This window comes from Notothenia rossii (genome assembly GCF_949606895.1).
Source record: "Notothenia rossii genome assembly, chromosome: 8".
In the NCBI taxonomy this organism is placed as follows: Eukaryota; Metazoa; Chordata; class Actinopteri; order Perciformes; family Nototheniidae; genus Notothenia; species Notothenia rossii.
This window is the reverse complement of record NC_136906.1, coordinates 7,246,514-7,273,084: the sequence shown is the minus strand read 5'-3', so window position 1 is coordinate 7,273,084 and position 26,571 is coordinate 7,246,514. Positions and strand designations below refer to the sequence as shown.

Genomic DNA, 26,571 nt, shown 5'->3' with positions numbered 1-26,571 from the left:
TCAGTACGTGCTTGAGCCTGCCCGAAAATGCTCTCCCGTGTTGTTGGATTTCGAAAGAGCACAGGACTTTGCGATGAAATAATACATGTTTACCCGTGTGGAAAACAAAAACAAACCGCATGTTTTTAAACGTAAGTGTTTCGCGTTCCCATTGAGTGGAGAAACGGTGTTTTTGGAGGGGACTCCAACGGGGAAGTTTGAGTGATCGTTTTTTCCCGGAGTGATGTCGAATCCTGGGACTCGGAGGAACGGGTCCAGCATCAAAATTCGACTGACAGGTAAAAAAAAACGACACCGAAAGAAAGAAAGCGCTTACGGTGCATGTTTTAACTGGAGCTAAAATGTTTCTCCATACAAACTACTGTTTAAAAGTGTTGTTATTAGCAAACCTAACAGTGTCTCTTTGATGCTCTCGGCTCTGCTGTTTGCCCAAACATCCGGTTTTTGTGTGGCTAACAGCTCATAGATGTATAAAGAGAACTGGATACAGCGTCGGAGGCGGGACCCCGTTCATTTCTATGAGAGATGCTCAGTGGCGCATGAAGCTCAAAACGGCCTGAGCAAAAGTACCCGTATGTGGGCCCATAGAGCATGCGCAGTTCGGTTTTCCCTTTAGCCCCGCCCCCGATCCCCCGTTCTCCGTTGAGTCAAATGAATGGAGAGATAAAATAACTCTGGATTCAGCTTTTAACTTCATTTTACAACTTTAAGACCATAGTTATTTAAATAAGGGATATACAAGTGTTCTTGCTGGGCAGTTTAATTAGCTTAAAATATATATTAATGCTGATTAACAGACGTCTCTTTACTAATGTAAGTCAATGGGGAAATAGTATTTTGGGGCCCAGCGACGTCACAGGTTGATACTGAAGTTGTAGTACCGCCGTTTAGCCACTACAATAATTTGCTCCAACGGCCGGCACACTTCCTGGGGGCACAAGTGCTAGCTTGTTAGCTCATATGCTAACCCAAATTACCGAGAGGACAGTCGAGAAAGCTACTCACTATCAATGTGGGTTTCACTGTATACAAGACCTATCCTTACAGGTCATTAGAAACACCCGCTCTCGAAAGCTATATTAAAAAACTTTACGATTTGCCAACACTTGTTTCCCAACCAGCTAGCGTTAGCTTATAGTAACACTGTAGTTACCGTTGACCGCTAACGCCTGCTAGCTACACCCATATTTTTGGGGTTTGACCAGCCGAACACATCGCTTGACCTGAATGTGATGAGCTCTGATCCTGGGATTAAAGCTAATGTCGAACTACACCCTGTGTGAAACAAAATCAATCTCTCGGTGTATATAAAAATGCTAGCATGCATTAGCCATGAGTATGGATTTCGCTGCTGTGCGGTGGTGTAAAGTAACTAAGTAGATGTACTCAAGTACTGTATTTAGGATTCAATTGTCAGATGCACAGTAGCTACAGTGTAGTTATGACAATGGAAATCTTAAATCCCATGCTCCTTCAACAATGCTACATAAGTATATAAGACATAAACAATCAAATAAAGTGCAAGAAGAAAGTGACAAATGTGCAGGTAAATGTGTATGCAGTAAACTATATACATATCAAATAGAATAAGATGAACTAAAACTGAATGTAAAATGAAATACTCTACAAGGATAAAACACTGCCTATGGTAGTAATAAATAAATGTGAGACATGCAAACAGATGAATGCTTAAAAGTGATCAAGGCACTTCAGAGCTCAGGAGTTCAACAGTCTTATGGCCTGTGGAATAAAACTGTCTAAATACAATTTTAGCTACTTTGTACTTCTACCCCACTACAATTCAGAGGTAAATCATGTACTTTTACTCCCCTACATTTACTTGTGACCTTGAGTTACTTTGGAGATTTTATTAAATTATGTTAAATATAAACAACACCTAAAACATACTTAAGTTACACCTGGAGTAAATTCACAAGCATACAAAGTCATTCAATTATAATCAAAACAAATTATATACATTATTATAAAATCGGTCAATCTGCATAATGCATACTTTTTACTTTTGGTATTTTTAGTATGTACTCTTACTAAAGTAACCTTTTGGTTGCAGGACTTGTAACAGAGTAATTCTACAGGGAGTACTTCTCCCACCTCTGCTGCTGTGTCAGCTGGAGCAAAACAAATGTGACTGACTCTGTAAACTCAGTGTTACCCAGAAAAGCTTGACAAGTGTGCTCTTTTGGTCATCCTGTTATCTACTCTACTATATTTGTGTTCGTTTTAGGGTCAGTCTTTCCTCTGTAGGGCACATAGGAGTCTTTTCTTTCCCTCACACACACGGACACAGCTGGAACAATGGTTTTTACTGTAGCTAATGTAACCCCACTGGGCACCCAGGGGCCTCTATTCAAATGGTAATGACCACTCTGCGCCGCTGGGCAGACGCCTTGTCCTTCTTCTGATTCAAAGTTCAGCAAACACACACCATAATGTGCTTGCCTGTAGCCTCAATAGGTCTTCGTCTGTATGCATCGGTGCAGGAGAGCACTTCAAGTGTATGATTGTGAGAGATGAGTAAAAGATCTACAAGCTGGCTGTTTATTTTCCTACTCTATTCCTTTTTTTGATTTAAAGAGAGCAGAGTCATTTGATTATTGCGGAGAGTATTGACGAAACCTACACGTCCCAGATCTGGCATACTTCTCACCTTATCATACATATTTTTCATTTTAGTTACAAGATATGGTTATCTGTATTAACCAGTTACGCATAGTGTCTCAATTGGCAATCCGGGCTCACAACAACAGTATTTCCTATTTTAGTCCCTCAATGAAACAGTTGATCGATTTATTAACAATTAAAATAGTCCTTAGCTTGAGCCAAAGTTAGGAGACATGCAGTCATAGGCAATTGTTTCAGTATAGAGCTGCATGTTAATGAAAAATCTCTATTAGAAATTATTTCACTTAAAATTGCGATTTTGATATGATGAGGATATTGGACGTGATTGGTCGTATTTGAACCATAACACTCATTATGATTGAAACATATATTAAAAGATTATGTAGTGGTTAAAAAAGGAGGATATGTTCCAAACAAATCTTTTTGATTAAGTCTGGTGTATCCAATTTGTAGGCTGCTTTGCAATAATCTAAAAACTTAAAAAAAAAAATATATATATATATTAAACCTTTTATCAAAAATGCAGCTTTCTCTTATCTGATTATTCCACTGGTCCATATTATGATTTTGATTACATTTGGTTGCATTTGAGCAGCCCTTTCAGTACCAACATGGTACATACTATATAAGTAATCTGTTGAAAATAACACAAAAACAATCTTCAAGTCTAGTTCAAGGAAGGCTTCTTCAGTGTTGTGTTTCAGATGATCCGCACACTGAAAGAAAGTAGTGAACGTGTGTATGGATGTTTTACGCTCGCTGTGGAGGGTGTGTCACTCATTATTTCAGCTTGAATGCAAACAGTGGTTATTGCCCCTGACTGTGCCCCGCCCCCACAGGTATGAGAGGAATTCTAATTGGGTGAGGAATGTGTGATGAGCCAATGGGAGAGCAATGCTGTGGCTGGCCAGCGCTGTGTTTAGTCTGAGAGAGGGGTTGTTTGGCCTACATCTGAAAGGCCTGTGTGTGTGGCGGGGACGCAGACAAAGACCAGGGCGAGTCTGACTCTGGGTCACATTTTAGAGACTGGGTTATATGGACATATTTTAGCTAGAAGGCGGTGTTCTGGTTAGCTTAAGTTAGCTAAATAAGAGGGGCTTTTCCAAAAGTGTCAAATTTTAGCTTTCATGATCGAGTGGGATGTGAATGGAGACTATTGTACTGAATAGAGGAAACATGATGAGAAAACGTTTTAAAAGTCTTATAGAGAAACATTTGCAGATAAAGATTTCGCCTGTCTGCTTTAAGACTGTGTTTTATTACATTTGTGTCTTAAGCCAAGAGTATTAAACACCGAAAGTGGGCCTCAAATGCATGATCAAAAAGGTTTCTTATTTGATAAAGTGTTGCTTGTTTTTGGTAATACTTCCTATCAGGGACTGGTTGTTTTCAGTATGTGGTAAAGCTGACCAAAATCAGTGCTGCACGATTGTGGTTAATCGTACTCGTATGGTTCCCATTATCAAATAGAATTACACTTCATTCAGATATCTTCACATATTTAGCCTTTGCCAAATATTGCGCTTCCTGCTATTTGAATATTGCACTAGTCCATGTAGTGATTTTGATTTTAAATGTCAATGAATTATGTATCTGTAATTTGAAAACAAGCGTTGTGGACTCGCGTTGGGCCGAAGAAGAAGTAGTTGCTTTGTTTGGGTATGAATGCTTTATTGTGAAAAGAAAATGTCATCTAATGCATAAAAGCATGAGTGATTCAAGGGATATGATAATGTTATTTTGCTCATGGTAGTAACACGATTTGGGGAAATAATGTAATTGCGATTTTTCTGACAGATATTGCGATTCGATTTGCGATATTTGTTTTTAAGCGACCCAACGGAAGTTTATTGTAAAATGCGGCCATATCTCCGCTCCGGCTAGGAAGGTCGCATCAACGTGCCCCTGTCTCTAGCACCCCCGCAGCCCGAGCTACGAGTGAAAGAACTAAACTTACATAAAACTCCTGTTGGGTTTCTTTAAAGTCAAGCTTCAGTTTAAGACTCACCCTGTAATAGAAGCATTTGATGGAGCATTACTAACCTGACTCAGACGGTCTCACCAAACCATCTAGGAGAGCTCCATTGGAAGCCATTTGGAAAAGTGTTTCAAAAATACTTGGCAGGTGATTGGATCAATCTGTCTATCACCTTCTATCATGGGCCACTTCTGATTGGTTAACAATGGCTGGTACAATTGGAGCACAGCACTTCTGATTGGTGTGGAATGACTGACACACAAGAAGAACAAACTAAACTAAAAGAAATCGCAGGCTTTGCGATTTGATAATTGCATCATTTCAAATCGCGATAATGATTTTAAATTGATGAATCGTTCAGCCCTAAACACGTCCTGCCCTAAACACGTCCTGCCCTAAACACGTTCTGCTAATGTTTTGTTCCTTCGCACTTGGATTCAACTATTTTCCCCAAACACAGAGCAGTGCCAGTAGGCGACATGGGATAAAGGCGAAGAATGAGGAATAACTAACGATTAAAAAAAAAAGCAGTTGAAAAAGGAAAGGACACAATAAGCAGCTCAAGTGTGAGATGGAGGGAAAGGGGGAATCATGCTTACTTAGGAAGCAGCATAAGCACTTCTAATCCTCTCACTTAGTGAGCCAGCAGCCGGTGCAGAAGCACAGAAAGTCGATGCAGGAGCTGACAATGGAGAGCCCGTAAATGTGACAACAGAGAGATGCACTCTGAAATAGTGTGTTATCAAGTTGTGTGAAAATGTAACCTAGCTCCTGTATGTGTTTGGAGAACTGTTTGGAGAACTGTTTGGAGAACTGTTTGGAGAACTGTTTGGAGAACTGTTTGGAGAACTGTTTGTCATACTGCGTGTTTAGCTGTCGGCGCAGGGCATGTTATTAAGTAGGTGAGATATTTGCTCACATGTCTTTGTTGTTGCTGAGAGGAGAAGGTTTAACAGGAAGTGGCTTTGTTGTAATCTCACGTGGGTCCTTCTGCTTTATTTCATCTGAAAAATCTCAGTATTTAAACTGCGTTGGCTCGGTTCGTGGTCGTCACGAGTATTGATTTAAATGTGAAGATAGTTCATGGCACCTTGGCAGCTTTTACAGAAAAACTCACCATTATTTTGATTTAAGACGCTTTAACAAGCTTCTAAGCTTCTGCAGTTTTCTGGTTCTTGTCATACCTGAGAACATAAGTGCAGGAGTAAAGATAATTAGACAAATATTTGAGGGAAGTTGGGCTAAAAAAAAAATTACGGCTTCAAATTCTTAACAGCGTTGCTTCTGAGGTGGTAAAAAGCTCCCCTTTCCTTTAACTCTCTTGCCATGTTGTGTGTTCACTCAAGATTGAAAATAATTCTTCCCCCGCTGGCTCCCTCTTGGTTTTTACAAAAAAAGGTTTAAAAAGGAACGGACATAAATGCCAAAAAAAGAAAGCGGCAGCGGGGTAAATTGAGAACCAGCTGAGCCGAAGCTGTGTGTGTCTTTGCCAGCCGTGACCTTGGCAGGATGAAGAATTTCCTGAGACGCTGAGAAAAAAAGGGCCTGTCACATATTCAGAGCCGGTCAAAGAGGTGGAACAAGAGGGATGAGGGCTTGAATTAGGGGTGTCTCTTCTGAAAAGAAATGGAAGCATAAGATGGATGGCAAAGATGTGACAGTGCCGGAAAAAGTCTTGCTCGTCTGCTCGTCTAAAAGAGGAAGCCGGGGCAAATTAGAAACTTGATTCTGTCCCGCTCCAGCTGTGTTTCTTTCATTGTGTCTGGGAGAAGATGAGGTCTGAGAGTGGAATGTGTGAGTCAGGAGGAGGAGGAGGAGGAATGAACAGGGTTTCGATGAGGAAGAGGAAAGGATATCCTGCAGCCATTCCCCACGGGTTAATCACAGGAAGTAAACCACCGTTAGCCAGACACATCTACGCCACCGCACTCAGTCACCACATCCTAAACCGTCGGCTGGCTGACTGACTTCCTAGAGGTCTGTCTGGGCCAAAGCACATCATGCCCAGGATTTCATTTGGCCACAAAGATATGATAACACTGACTGTCAGGAGGTGTGGCAAATCAGACGGGAGCAGCAGGTATTAGATCATGAGATGCCTTCGCTTTCTCTGAAACACACCAACCAATCTTCATGCCTTCCATGTTGCTGTAGCGGCAAAATTCTAAAGAAGTAAAACGGGAAATTGACTCAAAAATGTAACTGCCGCTAGGACACCAGACGCAGGAGAAAGGATCCAAAGTCCAGACAAGAACGTCGTTTTTTTTTTGCAGTTATATTCCACTGATCCATTATCCCACACTACGACCACAATGGTTTTCCCACATCTTGCCCTTTTTGCCTTTCCTGTGGCCTCCTTTTGTCTTCCCCTGCTAAAAAAACCATATGCCTATTCTGGCGCGCTAATCCCACCTACACCTGTCTACGATATATACACACCTACCAGGTGTCTGAATTGTCCTATGCCGGAAATCGCCTTTCAAATTAAAGCATAAACCACTACTAAATAATTCATCTAAAATAATTAAACAGTAAATTTAGGTGTCGTTAGACTTCGAAAGCTCAAAACGACTTGGTAATAGGGATGGGAATTTGAAAGCAAATATATTCGAATATTCGACCCCCGAAAAAAACGGTTAAGCGAAATATACATATCCTATACAAAATTGACAAAAAAAAAAAATACATGTTGAAATAAATAAGTATAGACACCAAGTGGAATTTGTCAAATGTATTGAACTGGTGATCACAGTTTGAACCGTTGACAGCTATAGGCCTACAGGGGTAACGTATCCCTATTACAACAGAGTTCAACAACCTGTAACAGGGCTATGCACAGAATGCAGCTATTCAATACTCATTCTTGTTTAAGAATATGAGCATGTGTCCTCAGGGGAGAGGCGATTCACAATCAGGCCAGCTGTAGAGAAGACCCTCTCAGCTGGAATGTGGGCATAAGATGAGGTTTGAGTCTGCGTGATCTGCGTGTAAGGAGGGTCAGCACCTGCAGCTCTGCCCGCTGTGAGGGGCCGGTGAGCGGAGCAAAACACACCTTTAGACCTAACACACTTAGCTATGGCACTGTCGTATACATTGAATTATTCCATTTGATCATATGTAATCAACTTAGGCACCCCTCCCCCTCCTTCAAAAAAACTAAAATATTCATAACTCATATTCGAACACCTGAATAATTTTGAATATTCGATTAATGGTTCCCACCCCTACTTGGTAATGACTTATTTTGGTTGATATCTAGGAGATAGACACATCTTTTGAATAATCATTGTATTAATTTGAATCTAAATAAAGGTCAGAACAAAATAAATTAAAGTGCTTCATTTATTTAACAATTTAAGAGAGAGAAAAAGCAGCGGACTCTTGAGGGGAAATGTCGAAACCAGCATTGGCGTTTTTGGTTTTTATAAATGATAATATTAAATGTAATTTTAATGCATTTAGTTTTGTTTAAAGCTCACAGTGTTAAACAAAGCCTGTAAAGCGTGAAACCAGTTTAAGGAGGACGGCACTCCCTCGTCTGGTTGCATAAAGATGATTGACGTGATATAATTACACACAGAAATGGACTCAAAGTATTTCTCTTTTAACATATTCTGTCACATTCTGCCAGTTGTTCCAGGTCACCAAACACCGCAATTTATCTTAATTACCTGTCAGTCAGCGGTTTGAGTTACCCGCCTTCAGGGAGGAATCCATATGGTAATTGAACACCTCCATACCTGCAGAGCAAGTGCTGCTGATTCTCCAGAGAACCTTACATCCCTTTGTTCACCACGGTGTAGAAACTACCACGGAACAATTGGGGGCAAAAAAAAACTATTTGCATTTATATTTGATGTATGTACTTTGTAATATGATTCAAAATATTGCCTATTTATTTGAATTGAACAGTTGAGTAATTGGATCGTGGTGTGATTGTCTTTATTGTGTTTTTTGTGTAGATATTTAGTAAACACAGACTTGTTCTTAAATCTGGAGAGTACGATTTGTAGGCTGTGACTTCTCTGCAACACAATATTCATTCAGAATGACATTTTGAAATATTAGGCATCTAAAATCATCGTGCCTCTTGCAGTTTGAATATTGCACTTCTCCATATTGTGATTTTAGTAAAATTATGATTAGTTTTTTAGCTGGATAATCCGCCTAACATAAGAGACGACACATAATAATATTAATAACTCTGATGCTGCTCTGAAAATGTGTTCTGCTTGAACGTTGAAATCAATCAGTTGTTGTCAATTCTATTGTTTGCAGACTCACAGAAAAAGAAATACAATTGAATACAAATTAAAAACAGTTATAAAAAGGCGAGTTTTGACCTTTAATTTGAACAAGACCGTCAAACTATGTGCAATATGCTTTATATACATATGCCATCTTTAATAACTGTAATATATACCAGGCTGCTAAATCCTAAGAACTGCTACAAGATTTGATTTGTAGATTTGATTTGTTTTTTATCTGTATTTCTGAAAAGGATGTAACTTTTTATCTTTTTTTTAGCATATTGTTTATTATATTATAACTTAGTACTTTTTTGAACGCATGTAAGATATGCAACCCTAAGCTGTCTGTGGCTCTTTCCTGCTGTAACGCTGCAAATGTCCCCTCTGTGGGACTAATAAAGTGATTCTGAAGACAGATTGGTGCAGTCCGTCTCGGATGTGTTGGAGCAAAGAGAACTCTCACCTAGAGCCATTTCATCAACATGTTTATATCCAATTTGTCCCAACTGTCAGACCACATAATGTTCCCAGCAACGACCTAAAAGCTGGTACTTAGCGCTGGACATGTATACATGCAGTGTAAATATTATTCTAGTTATTACGTCGATTACAGGTTACTCGGCATCCCCTCTTCTGACTGCATTACATCAGCTTCATGCAAACAGGCTGCTTGTTTGTGTCCGATGCCCACACTGCCCTATAATCAAGTCCTCTGCTAACTGGACGTGGTGTGATTTCTGAAAATAATTAGTTTATTGCTGCTGTGTTGTTTTAAGTCTTGTGCAGTGACCGAGAATGAAAAACGCCACCATACAGGCAGCCTGGCAAACAAATAACAAGAAATAACACACACACACACACACACACACACACACACACACACACACACACACACACACACACACACACACACACACACACACACACACACACACACACACACACACACACACAATAAAGTAAATACTCATTGCACGATTAGGAACTCTCAAAAGTGTAGTTTTGCTTTCTGGATCCACAAAGATGATGTGGCAGCGAAGGCACCCTGCCACTCTCACTGTGTGTGTGTGTGTGTGTGTGTGTGTGTGTGTGTGTGTGTGTTCCTTCCTGACAGCAGCGTATACTTTACTGCCCATTCCCCTCCTGCAAGTCACATAAGTTCTGCTCATTACCATCTTCTGGCATTCATATATTATCCTGAGCAGCGTTCTTCCTCCTCACTGTAGATTTATACCAGCCTACACACACCCTGAGATCATTTACATATTTGTGTGTGCGGCATTTTGTTCATAATGATTTTCTATTCTTTTGCAGTATTATGTGCCAAGAACCTCGCAAAGAAAGACTTCTTTCGTAAGTATTAAGATGTGCATGATTTGACCGTGATGACGGTTGGGTTACATGATGAGGTGAAGTGTTTCAATAAGGCTCTGTGTGTGACATCAAAAGCAACTCTGGAAACACATGGAGCGGTGCAGCGATGACATATTTGTGTAGGTGGAACGGGAAGTTGGCATCTCAATGGTTCCCTTGACAAAAAAGTCAATCTGATTTTGGAATATTGCAGAAATTAAGACTTCTAGCAAACAGGGGCTTCTGATACTTACACGTTCTGTTCAGCAGGATAATCTCCACAAATCACACGCTAAAGGCGGCTAACGTTCGGCTTGATGGCGTTTAGAAGTCTTTAGCAACTTGGGTTAGGATTAGGGTTCTGCTGACGTGTTTTACGTTCTAGAACAAAATAGAAAGATATTTCACCCTTGTGTTAGCCACAGAACTCTAATATTGGCCCTCAAGCCAAAAACACATACAAAAAAAAATGGTGACTTGAGACAAGGGCACCCGAACTGCTAACTCATTTCCCAGTTTAACGACTCTATTGCCATTCCCTCAGTTTCTGTTTGTCATGACCATATCTTTGTTTTAATTTCATCCACTTTTATGAAATCATGCGCTGCCCAAAAAGCTGATGAAATATGCTGTTATTGGTTTAGAGCTTTTAAACTGGAGGCTGTTCTTAGTAAAAGTAGAGATACTAAGAGTAATCTGCTGAATGTCTGCATCAATAGAGAGCTCTGCGTTGTTGTGGAGATATGTTATCTGCATCACTTAAGCCATTTGAGATATTGCTAATAACTAGATGCTATCTCATTGGGTTTCACCGTGGGGGATACAAGCTATTAATCTGAGCTGTGTGTGTGTGTAGGACTACCGGATCCCTTCGCCAAGGTTGTGGTGGATGGATCGGGTCAATGCCACTCTACAGACACAGTCAAGAGCACACTGGACCCCAAATGGAATCAGCACTACGACCTGTGAGTCTACCGCCACACAACCACAGCTACTGTACACTTAAATACATGTTTCCTTACTGGTTTTGAAATTGAAGAATATACTTCAAAGATGTCTATTATTCTCAAACAATCACAGAGGCACATTATGTCTTACAAAAAGGGAGACTTTATATTCAGGGCTGCAACTCACGGTTATTTTCAACTTTTCTGTTTATAATTATTTAAAGGTTGAGAGACAAAACCTTATATTTTTGACCCCAGACTTAAACATAAAGTAATTTGTGAATCTAACATCTGTTTTTCAGCTACATCGGAAAAACAGACTCCATCACGATCAGCATATGGAACCACAAAAAGATCCATAAACGGCAGGGGGCGGGCTTCCTGGGTTGCATACGACTGCTTTCTAACGCCATCAGCAGGCTAAAAGACACAGGATGTAAGTGTCTCTTTTCTGTGGGATCTTTAAAGAACACATTCATGCAAAAAAAATCCTCTGGTTTACATTTCCCTTTCCTTCCTTTCCAGACCAGCGACTAGACCTCTGTAAGCTGAACCCCTCGGACAGTGACGCAGTGCGGGGGCAGATCGTAGGTAAGGGTTGGACACGCAGACGCATCATCTACAAATGACCTGCCTCACCTCGCCCCTCAGAGTAACTTCTGTTTGACTGCGTGAATATTCTGCCCTCTGTCGCTCCTCTGACCTTTTGACCTCCTGCTTGTGTTCAGTGAGCTTACAGACGCGAGATCGCATCGGCAGCGGTGGCCCTGTGGTGGACTGCAGGGGACTGCTGGAAAATGACGGGTGAGTGCACTGCCAGACCTCAGAGACACAACCTCACGGAAAAATCAAATCTTGTCGTGACACTGTTGAATGTTTACATATGTTTGATGGGCTTTTCTGTTATGCTTTCTCAGCTATATTGGAAGTGATAGAGAGCCTTTGTTTTTACGTTGTGTCACGATTGATGCCTTTTTTTGGGGTGTTTACAGGTCTGCCGTTTGTTTGCCTTGCGCTGATTCAGGGACTGTTGGACACAGTTATTGCGTTTGCCTCTTTGGTCATTGTGTGTACACAGAAACATCCACGAGCGGTCCAGAAGCTGTAAACAAATTCATCTCTAAACACTTCCTCTCTTTTAGTTATTTTTCATTAAATGAACGCGTATAGCTACAGCTAGCATCTCTACTGCGACCTTCTGATTCTTATTAGGAGACATAAGTTTGCCTTAGAAGCAGAGCTATGGATGCGTACCACCACACACTCACAAGACAGTTGCTCTTCAGATGGTGCATCAGGTAAATGTGATTAGAGTGGAGGCCGAACGTCACCACCGGGGGTCTTGCCCTGTTTGTTTCGCCCCACTTCTGATTGGATTGCTGCTTTCACACATGCTCAATCGAGCTTAACCTGGTGTTGAAACCTAACCCTCATCCAAACCAACTAGGTCTACATTCATCCTTATTGAAACAATAGTGATATTTACTTTTCAATCAATGAAAAAGGAAACCGTGTCGTATATCAATCTTGAAGTATAGAAACATATTAAATACCTTTTTGGTGAAGGGTTAAACGATATTCGTTCTAAAACATTTCCCACATTTAGCCCAAAGATCTCCTAAAAGTTGTGCAAGTGGGTTGAGAGTTTATGACTGCATACTGCTTACATACAACTAAGGCAATTCTCATGCTCATAAAAACACTCATGCTAATAACTTGTCTCTCCTTCGTCATGTTGGCATCCCTTGAGAAGTTAAACTGAGACTTGTTTTGGGAGCTTGTTGTTGTGCAGTATCACTTAAGTTATCATTTGTTTGATCCTCTTCCAAAGATCAAAACAAAAGCAGTTGACTTATCACGTGCTTCAGGAAAACAGTGACTTCAGTGATGTGTGTGTGTGTGTGTGTGTGTGTGTGCAGGCCTGTGTTTGAGGGATGCTTCAGTGAAGAGCCGCTGCCCTACTCGGACCCCACAGGGGCAGCGGGAGGCGGGAACTGTCGGCTCGACTCGCCCGGTCAGGAGGGTCGTCTTCAGACGCAGCGAATCAGAGGGCAGGACTCGAGAGGCCACGGACACACACCCCAAAACAGACCGCACGGACACCAGCCGCCCGACCTGCCGGAGGGATACGGTGAGTCAAAGATTTAGATTAGATTAGATTAGAGAATAATCCTTTATTGTCATTATACAGGTGAGATGAGTAGAGCTACTCCTTTTTGCCATCAAAAACACAACAAGAGACGAACATACAAACAACAAACAACAAACATTCATACTTCAATATGCATATAAAGTTAAAGTGCAGGAATATATCAGTTTAGGTCAAATAAATATGTTTGAATGTGTATTTCTCTTTAAAACATCTCTTTTATTCATATTAAGTCATTTAACTCCTTTTCTTCTTTTTCAAACAGAACAAAGAACGACGGTGCAGGGCCAGGTCTACTTCCTTCACACACAGACGGGTGTCAGCACCTGGCACGACCCTCGAATACCGCGGTACGTTTACAAATCACTTCACTCGAGTCCAAGCTAAACCTGAAAGGAGGCGAGGCTTCAATAAACCCCGCTGACTATGGAGAGAAGGATTCAATAGAAATACAAAGCATTACATTGGATTTCAAAAAGTGTGCAGCAACCTTGCTCTGCAGTAATAACACCAACAGATTAAGGGAAAATCACCAGGTAGTTTTTCTTAAGCGCTGGGGTTTAGTTGGGGGTTAAGAACAGTATGCAGGGTCAGAAAAGTTAAAGAGGCCTGGCTGCTGCTGCTGAGGATTCCGGCTGCTTTTTGAAGTTTGGCTGCTTGCTTCTTGCTGCAGGGATCTGGCCAGTGTGAGCTGTGAGGAGCTGGGACCGCTGCCGGTGGGCTGGGAGGTCCGCAGCACCGTGTCGGGGCGGATCTACTTTGTGGACCACAACAACCGAACCACACAGTTCACAGACCCGCGCCTACACACCATTATCAGGTATACTTACACATCGGAAACAGAGTGGTGCAGGGATGGCGTGTTTTTGTAGGCCAACCAAGTTAGCATAGCCAAGATTGCATCAAATAAAAACGAATTCGAATTTTCCATCGGATTTTATGCAACCATTAGGCTACTAAGGAAATACAGCGCGGTCACATGACTTCATATCATCACCGCTAAGCTAAATGTGGCTAATGTTAGACGTGAGGACGTTTAGTCGTCTCATTTAGACTCATGTTAGCAACCGCTGTTTTTGTTAAATGTAAAATCTTCAGACGTCCACCAGTGGGATTTTAACTGACGTATTTTAAGTCGTAGGACAAAACTCAAAAATCCTATAAGTCTGTGTTTCCAACAAACCTTATTTCAGCATCTAAATAACGACACAGTAAAAAAACATTTACTTAAAGGCCATCTAACCAGAAGTGTTGAAATGCTAACTAATTTCCGGGTTAAGGACTCATTCCTGCACTCTATGCTCTCTTGTATCCCTCACGGCACCATCAATGTACACCTTGGTGGCGGACATTCATAACGCGGACCAAATAAGACTAATCTGTGGTTAATCTGTTAGGCTGGACTCACACTGGTTCTGAACACGACCTGTTAATAATCGTGTGTAAACAGAAATGCAGGCTTATAGATTTAGCCGCTCCGGCTGCGTGCACTGTGTGTAATCCAGTTCCTTCAAATCTGACTTTCTGACATGTTTTCACTTCTCCCATGTCCTTCTTCCCACCTCCAGCCAGCAAAGCCAAGCAAAGGAATCCTCGCAAGCCCCCCAGATGGAGGTGGGGGGCGAGGAGGTGGGAGGCGTCGGAGTGGTCGGGGGAGTTGGAGGCGGAGATGGAGACGTGGCGGCGCGATACGAGAGAGACCTGGTGCATAAATTAAAACTGCTCCGACACGAGCTGTCCTTACAGCAGCCTCAGGCCGGACACTGTCGCATCGAGGTGTCCAGAGAGGAGATCTTTGAGGTGGGTGTGGAGAGGGCGGGGGGGGTGGGGGGCTCCTGTGGAATTCATACACAGCTGTCACAACAACCATATTTGCTATTTATTTAACTGTATAAGAACACAAAAGCTGCTCCGATTGTGCACATGTGACTCGCTCCATCAAAATCACTCTGCTGTAGAAACGGCTATTTTGAGAGAAACAAGGATTCATGTAATAAACTCATGTTAGGCAAGTTTATTTATAAAGCACTTTTCTGTACGCGACAATTCAAAATGCTTTACAAAACAAATTAAAAGACTTTTTAGGAATAAATACATTAAAAACACATTATATAATTTTACAACAGACATTACAAAGCAAATATAATACAAATAAACATCACAGGTATACAATACATGTTTAAAAGGCCTACTGTAGTGTGAATGTGAGCAGCTCAATTAAAAGCAGCCAAAGAGATATTTTTTTAGTCTCGATTTAAAAATAGTAAGCGTTTCTGCGGACGTGCATGATTTGGGTAGTTCGTTCCAGAGTGTCGGGGCATAACAGCTAAATGCTGTCTCTCCATGTTTTGTATTTACTCTTTGAACCGATAGCAGACCCGTCCCAGAAGACCTGAGGCACCTTGATGGCTCGTAATTATGCAGGAGTTCAACAATATACTTTGGTCCTAAACCATGTATTGATTTAAAAACTAGCAATAGTACTTTAAAATCAATTCTTTGGCCGACTGGAAGCCAGTGTAAAGATTTCAGAAGCGGACTGATGTGATCCACTCTTTTAGTGTTAGTGAGGACATGAGCAGCGTTCTGAATCAGCTGCAGCTTTCTGATGGATTTCTCTGTCAGCCCTGTGAATCCACTATTGCAGTAGTCGAGTCTACTAAAGAGAAAAGCATGGACAAGCTTTTTGTTTTGTTCTGGTCACTTTGGTGTTTTGGTTGATTCTAAACAAACACAGCCTTCAGGATATGAAACTCTTATCCCTATTTTCGGAAGATAAATACATTGTACATACACCAGGGTTCTTACGGTCATTACAAACCTGGAAAAGTCATGGAAATTCAAAAAGCTAATTCCAGGCCCTGGAAAAGTTCTGGAAAACAATACTTTTCCCAAAGCTTTGGAAAAGTCATGGAAATGTAACTAAAGTTGCATCAAATATAATTTATATTTGATCTAATTGCCGAAATAGTAATATATAACTATAATGATTATAAATACTGTATCGTATAGAAATGAAACTTAAAATGGCTTTTAACTGACGAGGTGTTTTGCTGGTGAGAGATTTGAGTTGCTTTAGCGTGTAGAAGCTAGTAAGCCTATTATTTGATTTATATAGGCTCAACATGTTTCATATGCAGACCTTATTTTCCTGTTCCATGTTAAAATAAACCATTTTCAGTGGTACCGCTGAGAAAGAGTTATTTTTTTGGTCATGGAAAATGAGGTAAAGGTCATGGAGAAGTGTATGAACCCTGATACACACAGTGCCCACATCATCATTTGAAGTCCTTTTCCTCATGTGTGGCTCCGTCACAGACATTGTATTATGTGACATATAGTCCCTTTTTATATTTCGAGAGCAAAAACATATAATGAAAAAGCGAATAATCATCACTTTCCAACAGTGTATAAAACTCAAAATGTGCGTTAGGGTCAATGTGACAGATGTTGATACTGATAAACAGTTTAACCGAACATCACTGATCTAACTGCATGTGTTGTGGCTCACTATTTGTTTTTCTTTTCTCTGCGATGACGTATTCATGTCGTTCGTCTGTGTTTAGGAGTCATATCGGCAAATAATGAAGATGAGGCCCAAAGACCTGAAGAAGCGTCTGATGGTGAAGTTCAGAGGAGAGGAGGGGCTGGACTACGGTGGAGTGGCCAGGTAGCTCGCTGTTCACATCTATGATCACTTTTGTGTTTGATGTAGGCTTTCTATTTCTGTCATCAAGCCTTTTAACTTGCTTTCCTCAGTCACATTCCATTTGTAATCTCCCTGCTGACTTAAGATCAAGTGTTACACGTTCACAGCCCTTTGTTTTTATAGCTCCGAGTCAAGACGCAGTCAAAAATAAGAAAACAAATAGTGGAATACCTCCGTGCTGTCAGCATCTAAACACATTTCACTATGTGTGTATTTCCCACTTCATTTACAGCTTCTTAAATAATGTGCCCTGTTGCTTATTCGGAGTGTTTTTTAAACACATTTGTACAGCCTATTCTTACCACTCTGCCCTGCCTGCTGTTGTTTCTATTTCATCATTTTAGTTCCTTAACCCTTAGATGCATAAGTGGGTCTTTTTTGACCCGGTCAGGTGGTTTTCTTGAAGTATCTTTGTAATTACATTTTTTTGTAAGGCGTGTGGCGCAGTGGGTAGAGCCTTGGTGGTGGGATCAAGGGGTCACAGGTTCAAACCCCACTGCAGTCAGCATGTCGTTGTGTCCCTGAGACACTTCACCCCAACTTGCTCCTGTGGGGATTGTCCACAGTATTGAGTATGGAAGTCACTTTGGATAAAAGCGTCTAACAAGTAACATGTAATGTAATGTCATTTCATATTCCAGCTATTCCTCAAAACACGTTTTGGATATCATGCCATTCAAATTTTAAATTTACATTTATATACATTTTAAGAAATTGTACTTTTTGTATTACTACCCCAAGCTTCCATAAGTGGGTCAAAAATGACACGTTTGCATTTTCTATGGAATTTCGTTGCTTTTTTTCAAAATGTAAAAAAAACGTCTGAAATTGTGAAATATAAAATATTTCTAGTGTGAACCAAAATATAATGCTAAATATTATACAAGTAATTTTTCTTGACAAAAATGGCATAAAAACACATATTATTCTAATACGGGTCCTTTTTGACCCACTTATGGAAGAGTGTAGGGTCCAGTCACTCGTGCATCTAAGGGTTAACATCCAGTTAGTAAACTCAACCTCAAGCAGACTGTGGTTAGTTCATGGTCACTCTGAGTGGAAGGCATAGTTTGTATTTTTCCAATGTGGGGTCCTATGAGTTATTTGTTTAAAGTCAATGCATTACGTCCTACAGTAGATGATGGTCAGCACAGAAGCTAACCAATAAACTGCTGTGGATAGGGTCAGCATCCAAACATATCTGGAGACGTCTTAAAAAAATCAATATCAATTTAAATAAACACTGTATTTAAAACATTTGTAGCTCTTTATCCTGCCCTCAGACTGCCCTTTCTATGCTCCCTTCAAAAGCACCAAAGTCCCTTCACAAAAACACTCATTTACGCTCGCAGAACGGAGATGTTGGTGTACCGAAACCTCAATCGGTCAGTTTGTTTGTGTTATTGTGTGACTTTGGTCAATCCGAACCAATGTCACAAACAAACTGACCTATGGAGGCAGCAGTACACCAATAACTCTAAACCTAAATGACTGTTTTTATGAGTGGACTTTGGTGGTTTCAAAGGGCAGTCTGAGGGTAAAGCACTAAAGATATTTTAAACACTGTTCATTTAAACTCAATCAAATGTTTTAAGGCTTCAGTTCCCAAAACAAGGGCTGTCTGCTGGCAAGATTCATATTATAAATATTCTTAATATAGGAACACATTTCAACTGAAAGTAACTTTTTGCAGTGGCTTTTATGTTGCTTTTGCTTCTGTGCCAAAAAATACCTCATCCAACCCCACCTTAAAAATAAGAGCTACGCCTTTAATACTTCTACATCTATTCAGTAAAGCTGCTAGTCTAAGAAAAGACACTTCACTGGACTCGAGGACTACGTCATATACTTATTTTTTCCTTCAGTTTTCTCATTGTTTTATGATTAATGACTGCGCTTTGAACAATGGTTAACAATGTGCTGGTTGTCTGTAGGGAGTGGCTGTACCTGCTGTGTCATGAAATGTTGAACCCCTATTACGGCCTGTTCCAGTACTCCACAGACAATATCTACACACTACAGATCAACCCCGACTCCTCCATCAACCCCGTGAGTACACACACACACACACACACACACACACACACACACACACACACACACACACACACACACACACACACACACACACACACACACACACACACACACACACACACACTCTTAAACTACTGGCATTCCCCGTGAATTCCTACAAATTATTTCAATGATAGTTGTCATAACATTTACTAAACACAATAAGGGTTGGACTCCAACCTATTACTGTAAAAACAGAAGTGGAAGAAGAACTTGGATCTTTTGCTTAAGTGAAAGTAGCAATACTACATGGCAAAAATATTATGTTACAAGTAAAAGTCCAGAATACAAAATTGTACACAAGTAAAAGTACGAAAGTATTGGCATCAAAATATTCTTCAAGTACAAAAAGTAAAAGTAATAATTTTCCAGTGGCCCCTATCAGATTTTTATAATACTTATTATTAATGAATTAATATTAATGTTGCACTTGGTGTTTTATATTTTTTATTATAAATGTATACCTGCGAATTAGCGGGTCACTAAATTGGTCAAATAAATATAGTGAAGTTAAAAATTGCCACACACACACACACACACACACTTACTTTACAGCCGAGCTGAATAGGAAGACCCTCTCTGACCCGTGTGTCGGTGTCTCTGTCTTTCTTGCTTTTCTTTCAGGACCACCTGTCTTATTTCCACTTTGTTGGCCGGGTGATGGGCCTGGCAGTTTTTCACGGTCACTACATCAACGGGAGCTTCACGCTGCCCTTCTACAAACAGCTGCTAGGAAAACCCATCACGCTCATCGACCTGGAGACCACCGACCCCGAGCTGCACAAGAGTCTCGTCTGGATACTGTGAGCAAACGCCTCTGACCGCAGTGGGAGATTTATCACATGGCCTGCACTGTCCCCTTTGGGATGTAAATAGATTGTTAACTTGTAATTCTCTTCGTGCAGAGAGAACGACATCACTACGGTCCTCGACCACACCTTCTGCGTGGAGCACAACGCCTTCGGGAAGTTCTCACAACACGAACTCAAACCCAACGGCCGCAATATCCCCGTCACCGAGGACAACAAAAAGGAATACGTCAGGTGAGAACAGACACTGTCTTATACTCAAACCTCCTGGGGAGCTCAGTATTAATATCTTATTAAGACTAATACACCACTGTTTTTATTGTATTATTCATGTTGTATATCGTCGTAGCGTGTGAAGGTTTAATACATATTTGTATTCATCATTTTGCTTTTATTTATTTTGTAGTTATATTCTTGTTTTGTTTTGTTTTTTCCATTTATTTATTCATTCATTCATGTATTTTGTTCTCAAATGAAGCAACTGTCTAGAAACCCAATTTCCCCTGGGACTAAATGAAGTATTCTGATTTGCCGTTGATACAGAAAATATACCGTTTCGTAGTCAGGAAGAGCTGTTGTTTTCAGTTTACCAATGTTTTTCTCATTTGTCCTGAACCATGTCTCGGTTGTATTTCAGACTTTACGTGAACTGGCGGTTTATGCGAGGAATCGAAGCCCAGTTTCTGGCTCTCCAGAAGGGGTTCAGTGAGCTCATCCCCCAGCACCTCCTCAAACCTTTCGACCACAAAGAACTCGAGGTACATCTGCAATCCAGCTCATCTTACGTGTTTCATTGTAAACTCTTAAACTATCTTTTCTATGTCACCTATCCAGGGGGTCCGCGGGGTCTTAAAAAGTATTACAAGTTGATAAATCAATTTAGTGAAAATTAAGGCTATTAAAAAGTACTAAACGGCATTTTCCAAGGTGTTACATTTTGTAGCTTGTTTTCAGTAAGTATATAAATTGTCCAAAGAGGTTGTATTCTACAGTCTGCCTGAATGTAATCATTGCGTAGGTGTGTAGTGTGATTCTGTGTAGTTTATTTATGGCATCCCGTTGGATTTGACGTCATCTGAACAGAACATCGCACGCTCACTGCTTGATAGCGCGCGAAGGCCCGTTTACGCCGGTTGTTAAACAACATCGTTATGGGGAAATGCAAGTCTGCGTCCAAATGGTTGGAAGATAAGGAGGAAGGACAATCAATACTGTATATACTCAATGTGTGAGGTAAAGTGTGTCGCCAAGGTAACCGGTTAGAACTCAAAGTGGCGATGAGGTCTTCAAATGTATGGAAAGGGTCTTTAAAAACGGTCTTACATTTGACTTCAGGATTCCTGCATACACCCTGCTCTCCACCTTATTAACCTGAACCTCCCCCTCCTCTCCAGTTGATCATCGGTGGGCTGGGGAAGATCGACCTGGCGGACTGGAAGACCAACACGCGTCTGAAGCACTGCACCAGTGAGAGCAACGTGGTGCGGTGGTTCTGGGAGGCGGTGGAGGCCTTCAGCGAGGAGAGGAGAGGACGCCTCCTGCAGTTCGTCACAGGCTCCACCCGAGTCCCGTTACAGGGGTTCAAAGCGTTGCAGGGTGGGTCACTCACTGGATCACACACATTCATATTTTACCCACATCATATATCATGTTCACTTGATGCTAATTCAATGTATCTGTTCTCCTAATGAACGATTAACCAACCAACATTTACTATCAGTACGATAACTGATTCAAATAGATCAAAGGAAATCTCTTTTTGCTATGTTTGAGACTTATTATGGTACTTTAAGGATATTTCAATCCACTAAACACATCTTAACAATAACATATACACTGGAAAAAATGCTGCTCAAAAAACAAGTAAATATATAATAAAAACAAGGTGTTTTCTCTTTTAATAAGTGAACAAATCTGCCAATAGAACAAGTACAACATGGCTTGGTAAGATTTGTTGAAGTAAAGATGGGATAATTACATGAATGAGATTTAGCTGGGAAAACTTATTTTGAACTATATTTGACCAGAATTAAGGAATTTGTAACAAAAATAGCCAGAAACGCTTTCTGTTTTCTGATGTTAGTTGGAGATGTTCCTCTAAAATAAGATGTTTTTAAGAGACTTTGACTCAAAAAGATGCTTCAGATGCCTCGTCTAAAAACAAGACTTCAGTTATTAAGTCTTATATTCTGACTAGAAATTAGACAAATATACTTGGCAAGATTTTAGGTTTTTGCAGTGTAGTACGTAGAGATGTGCACACATACTTAGAGACTTCTGAAAGTACTTAAAGTCAATTCATTTGACAATTATTTTCTAGATAAACCAGTTCAAAAAACTAAACACATTGTATACGTCACTCCCCTCCCAAGGCTGCTTAGGGTCCTGGAAAATGTTTTCTATGGGGTGGCGTTAAGGAGAGCGGTGCGTCTCGTAAATGAAAGCATGTAAAACAGCTTTTGGACATTTTATAACTTTTTTGCTGACTTTAATTTGGTCGGTTAGAACTGTCCTTTTTCTTATGTTCTGCTCTCTTTAAAGCCATTAGATAGAAAACTATAAAGGGGCAAGTGAGGTTAGTTTTATATACATTTATTTAGTTTTTGGGTTAACTGCATCATGTATAACTAAAATACATTTGGTTTACTAGCATGCAGATGTTTCATGTTTCAGATTACTTTTCGTATAAAAACACTCACTAAAGCATTATTAAAATAGTAACCTATTAATTCACATGTTTAGAGACTCGTGATTTGATCAACTAAGCTGTAGATTCAATTAAACCTAATCCAGATTCATTTCCAACAACTAATGAATTGATTATATCTTTGTGATTTGATGGGATCCTGTGTAAAGACTGTTGAGTGGTCAGTGCCTCGGAGTAGAGCAGTGATAACTAGAATGTATATGTGTAAGGTTCTACAGGTTCTGCAGGACCAAGGCTCTTCACCATCCACTTGATAGACGCCAACACAGACAACTTGCCCAAGGCTCACACGTGGTAAGGACCATGAAACAAAAAGATTTTCCATTGGCTTCTGGAATATTTCAACATTTATGATACTTCTACGTTTCCTTCAGCAGGATAATCTCCACATATTATCACCACTTTATGATTTAAAAAAAAAAATGCAATCTCCAGTTTAAAAAGCTAACGTTAGGCTCTAAAGCAGTGGTGTCAAACTCAAGGCCCGGGGGCCAAATCCGGCCCACCACTTCATTGTATGTGGCCCACAAGAGCTTGCAAAGAATATAATAAGTTTATTATATTGTTACGTGCTGCTTTACAGGAGAACGTTGCCCATAAACTACATGTCCCACAATGCATCTCGTTTTGTGACATGCGCAATGAACAGACTTGCAATTATTTTCCCTAGACTTCTGCTTTCAGACATAGTTAATTATGAAGTTATTACCCTATCCGATAATAATCCAATGCAGAGGAAATATTGTAAAATAAATAATACATTATTTTATATTAATTATGAATATTTATCTATGTATAGTCTTAAAGTTACCACCGGCCCTTTGAGTGCAGCCATAATTCTAATGTGGCCCGTGATGAAATTGAGTTTGACACCCCTGTAAAAGGAACTACATCACGGTCACATGACTTCACGTCACCAATAAGGTGGCTCATGTTCAGCGTGATGACCTTTTTAGTAGTCTCTTTTAGTCACCTGTTAGCAACCGCTTTCAATTAAATAAAACAACTGTTTTAATTGGCCAGTGGAATATTTACTGACATATTTTACATCGTAGAACAAAATGGGAACAATCCATTAAGTTTGTGTTAACAACAAATCTTATTTCACGCCTGTAAGCAAAAACACGTTCAAAAAACCATTGACTTCTAAACAAGGGACGCTAACTTTCTAAAATGCTAACTCATTTCTGGTTTTAGGACTCACCCTGCACGACTCTATAGACCAGAATGATATAAACAAATATGACTGTGATATTGTAGATTTAACCAGTTGGGACAGTTTTTTAAATGAAAATACGACTTCAATGACTATGTATGTGCCGAAGAGTCACTAATTGTTCTTTCCTGTCTCCAGTTTTAACCGGATAGACGTCCCTCCCTACGAGTCCTACGAGAAGCTCTATGAGAAACTGCTGACGGCTGTGGAGGAGACATGCGGCTTCGCTGTGGAGTGACGAGTCCAAAATCAACCCGACACACACAGACACACTTGCGCTTGCACTTGCACACAAAACTATTTGACTTTTTACATCATATACACACACATCAACAAAATATCAAAGTATACACGGAGTATACGGAGCAGCCAAGCATCACAAGAAACAGACTTTGGGTCTCTCGCCACCTCCTAACCACCAAACTGTTGGGGGGGTGGGGGGGGGTTAAAGGAGGAAGCACAGCGGGAGAGGAAGAAGATACAAAAAAGACAAAAACAGACAAAAAAAGAAAAGTATTTTAAAGTTTTTCAAATGTTTTGAAGAAGCATTTTTATCCTTCAGTTTTAACAAGCTATGATGTCATTCTTCAGAATGTCTACCGCCGCGGACAGAATCGGCCAATCACATGCGAGCCTGCAAACTTTTAGAAAATCAGACGTGTGAAGAAGAGGAACAAAGCGGAGACTGATTGTCTTTCTGTCTGACAAGCCGATTGATTGACTAGTGTTCATGCTTTATGTTTAACCACTGTCGTGTCTCAGAGAGTGCATGTACGTGTGTGTGTGAATGAGACTGTATTTGTGTGTGTGAGAGAGAGAGTGTGTGTTTCAGGCATGGCACCCTGTTCCGCTGTAAAAACGATCAAATGAGCCTGCTCCTCTGTTTTTTGCTAACTTTTTGTCTCCTTCCGTTTGTATCTGCGACCACTCTGATCCACTCTGATATTTTTATTATTTATTACTAAGTGATTACTGACCAAGCTGCTATATGCTCTACACAGAGCCCACACTAATCTCTTCATCACCCCCCCTCTACCAGAGTTGAAGGGTCAATTCACTTACAATTCAAGTAATCCACAAAGTGGGTTTTATTGAATTTCGTTACTTGTTTTTATTTTTTTTTAACATTCAAATAATTGCGGGGGGAATACTCTTGTCAGTGTATGAATGAACAGTGTTTTTGGTGTTTTAAATACCACGTTACATTTATTTAGAAAGGGATCAATCCTCCCAACCCTGATTTTAAAAACTACTGACGCTGGGGACCTGGATATTTAACTAAATGAGCCAGGAGGATGGAAAGGAAGAAAGGGTCAGCTTCAGGAACTCTTTGGTTGTATGTGACGTGTATAATAAAATCTCAAAAGCCTTTCATACATGTTTCATCATCCATTTCACCATCTTGTTTTTTCTTTCTCTGTGGCCCTGATGTTGTCTCCATTGCCTGGATGTTAGAAAAAAGTAGTCCTCGTTCTCAAGACCACCATGAATGAACAAAAAAATCCTCTTTACAGTCATCAGTCCTCCAACAAAGTGAATGAAATCAAAAGACCTACACGTGGAAACAGTTGGGATTTGTTGTAGATTGATTATTGAAGACTGTTAAGCAGTATCATTTCAATCTGCGTTTTCTAGAGTTCACTGTGTAATGGATGCAAGAGTATTGTAACTTACTATGTACTAAACATTTATGAAAAAATACAATGTAAATAAGATTATATTAAAAGAAATTAAATTGAAAATAAATTCCTTGTCTTGTGTGCATTTTTTGTGACAATCCATATCAATTAACATATATTATCTGTACATGTATTCAATAAACATGTAAGTATTTGTAATTAGAAATATAATGTAGATAATGTATAACCCTGGTGATGTTTTGTCCTTTTTCATTTAGATATTTTTATTCTATTTTATTTAGGTTATTTGACAATTAAATGTACTTTTATATTTGAATTTTGCATACTTAAACCTATTATGTTAACTTCTTATGTTTGTATATATATATATATATTTGGATTTATCTACACTGAACAAAAATATAAATGCAACACTTTTGTTTTTGCTCCTATTTTGCTCCCAAAGATCTAAAACATTTTCTATATACACAAAATAACCATTTCTCTCAAATATTGTTCACAAATCTGAAAAAATCTGTGATAGTGAGCACTTCTCCTTTGCCGAGATAATCCATCCCACCTCACAGGTGTGGCATATCAAGATGCTGATTAGACAGCATGATTATTGCACAGGTGTGCCTTAGGCTGGCCACAATAAAACGCCACTCTGAAACGTGCAGTTTTGCTTTATTGGGGGGGTCCGAAAACCAGTCAGTATCTGGTGTGAGGGTTAGGGTAATGTTGTGAATCGAGTGGCCCATGGTGGTGGTGGGGTTATTGTATGGGCAGGCGTATGTTATGGACGACGAACACAGGCCACTCGATTCACAACATTACCCTAACCCTAACCCTCACACCAGATACTGACTGGTTTTCGGACCCCCCCCCCAGACCCCTCCAATAAAGCAAAAATGATACATATATGTTTATGTTTATATAAATATGTATTTAATTTTATCTTTTTATTGCACACCTCTTCTATTGAATACACAATATATACAAATAAACATAATATATTATTATTTTAAATGTAAGCTATTCTATACATTCTGTATATTGTATATTATACATGTATAAAATCATATTATCAAGTTATTTTGTTACATTGAGACCTC

At 40.0% G+C, this 26,571-nt stretch overlaps 1 protein-coding gene across 2 annotated transcripts; it reads left to right on the top strand.

Annotated features, from left to right (window-relative positions):
* On the top strand, window positions 1–25,583 carry smurf1 (SMAD specific E3 ubiquitin protein ligase 1). 2 transcript variants are annotated; one of them, XM_079644413.1, is made up of 18 exons: window positions 1–278; window positions 10,186–10,224; window positions 11,081–11,189; window positions 11,474–11,607; window positions 11,697–11,762; window positions 11,900–11,975; window positions 13,091–13,302; window positions 13,586–13,670; window positions 13,994–14,140; window positions 14,889–15,120; window positions 16,887–16,990; window positions 18,964–19,078; window positions 19,730–19,908; window positions 20,011–20,148; window positions 20,552–20,672; window positions 21,309–21,510; window positions 22,840–22,915; window positions 23,976–25,583. In XM_079644413.1, the coding sequence occupies exons 1-18, from the start codon at window positions 224–226 to the stop codon at window positions 24,073–24,075; spliced, it is 2,190 nt and encodes a 729-aa protein (XP_079500539.1). In that variant the 5' UTR covers window positions 1–223; the 3' UTR covers window positions 24,076–25,583. The 2 variants fall into 2 exon arrangements, with proteins under 2 accessions (XP_079500539.1, XP_079500538.1); XM_079644412.1 differs by having other exon boundaries at window positions 22,831–22,915.
* The last annotated feature ends 988 nt before the right edge of the window (window positions 25,584–26,571 follow it).

Bases quoted from the DNA above. Each gene is read 5' to 3' on its own strand.
- smurf1 (XM_079644412.1), top strand. From the start codon at position 224: ATGTCGAATCCTGGGACTCGGAGGAACGGGTCCAGCATCAAAATTCGA. The intron at 16,991-18,963 runs GTAGCTCGCTGT...GGTTGTCTGTAG, and splicing joins GACTACGGTGGAGTGGCCAG to GGAGTGGCTGTACCTGCTGT. The intron at 20,673-21,308 runs GTACATCTGCAA...CCTCCTCTCCAG, and splicing joins TCGACCACAAAGAACTCGAG to TTGATCATCGGTGGGCTGGG.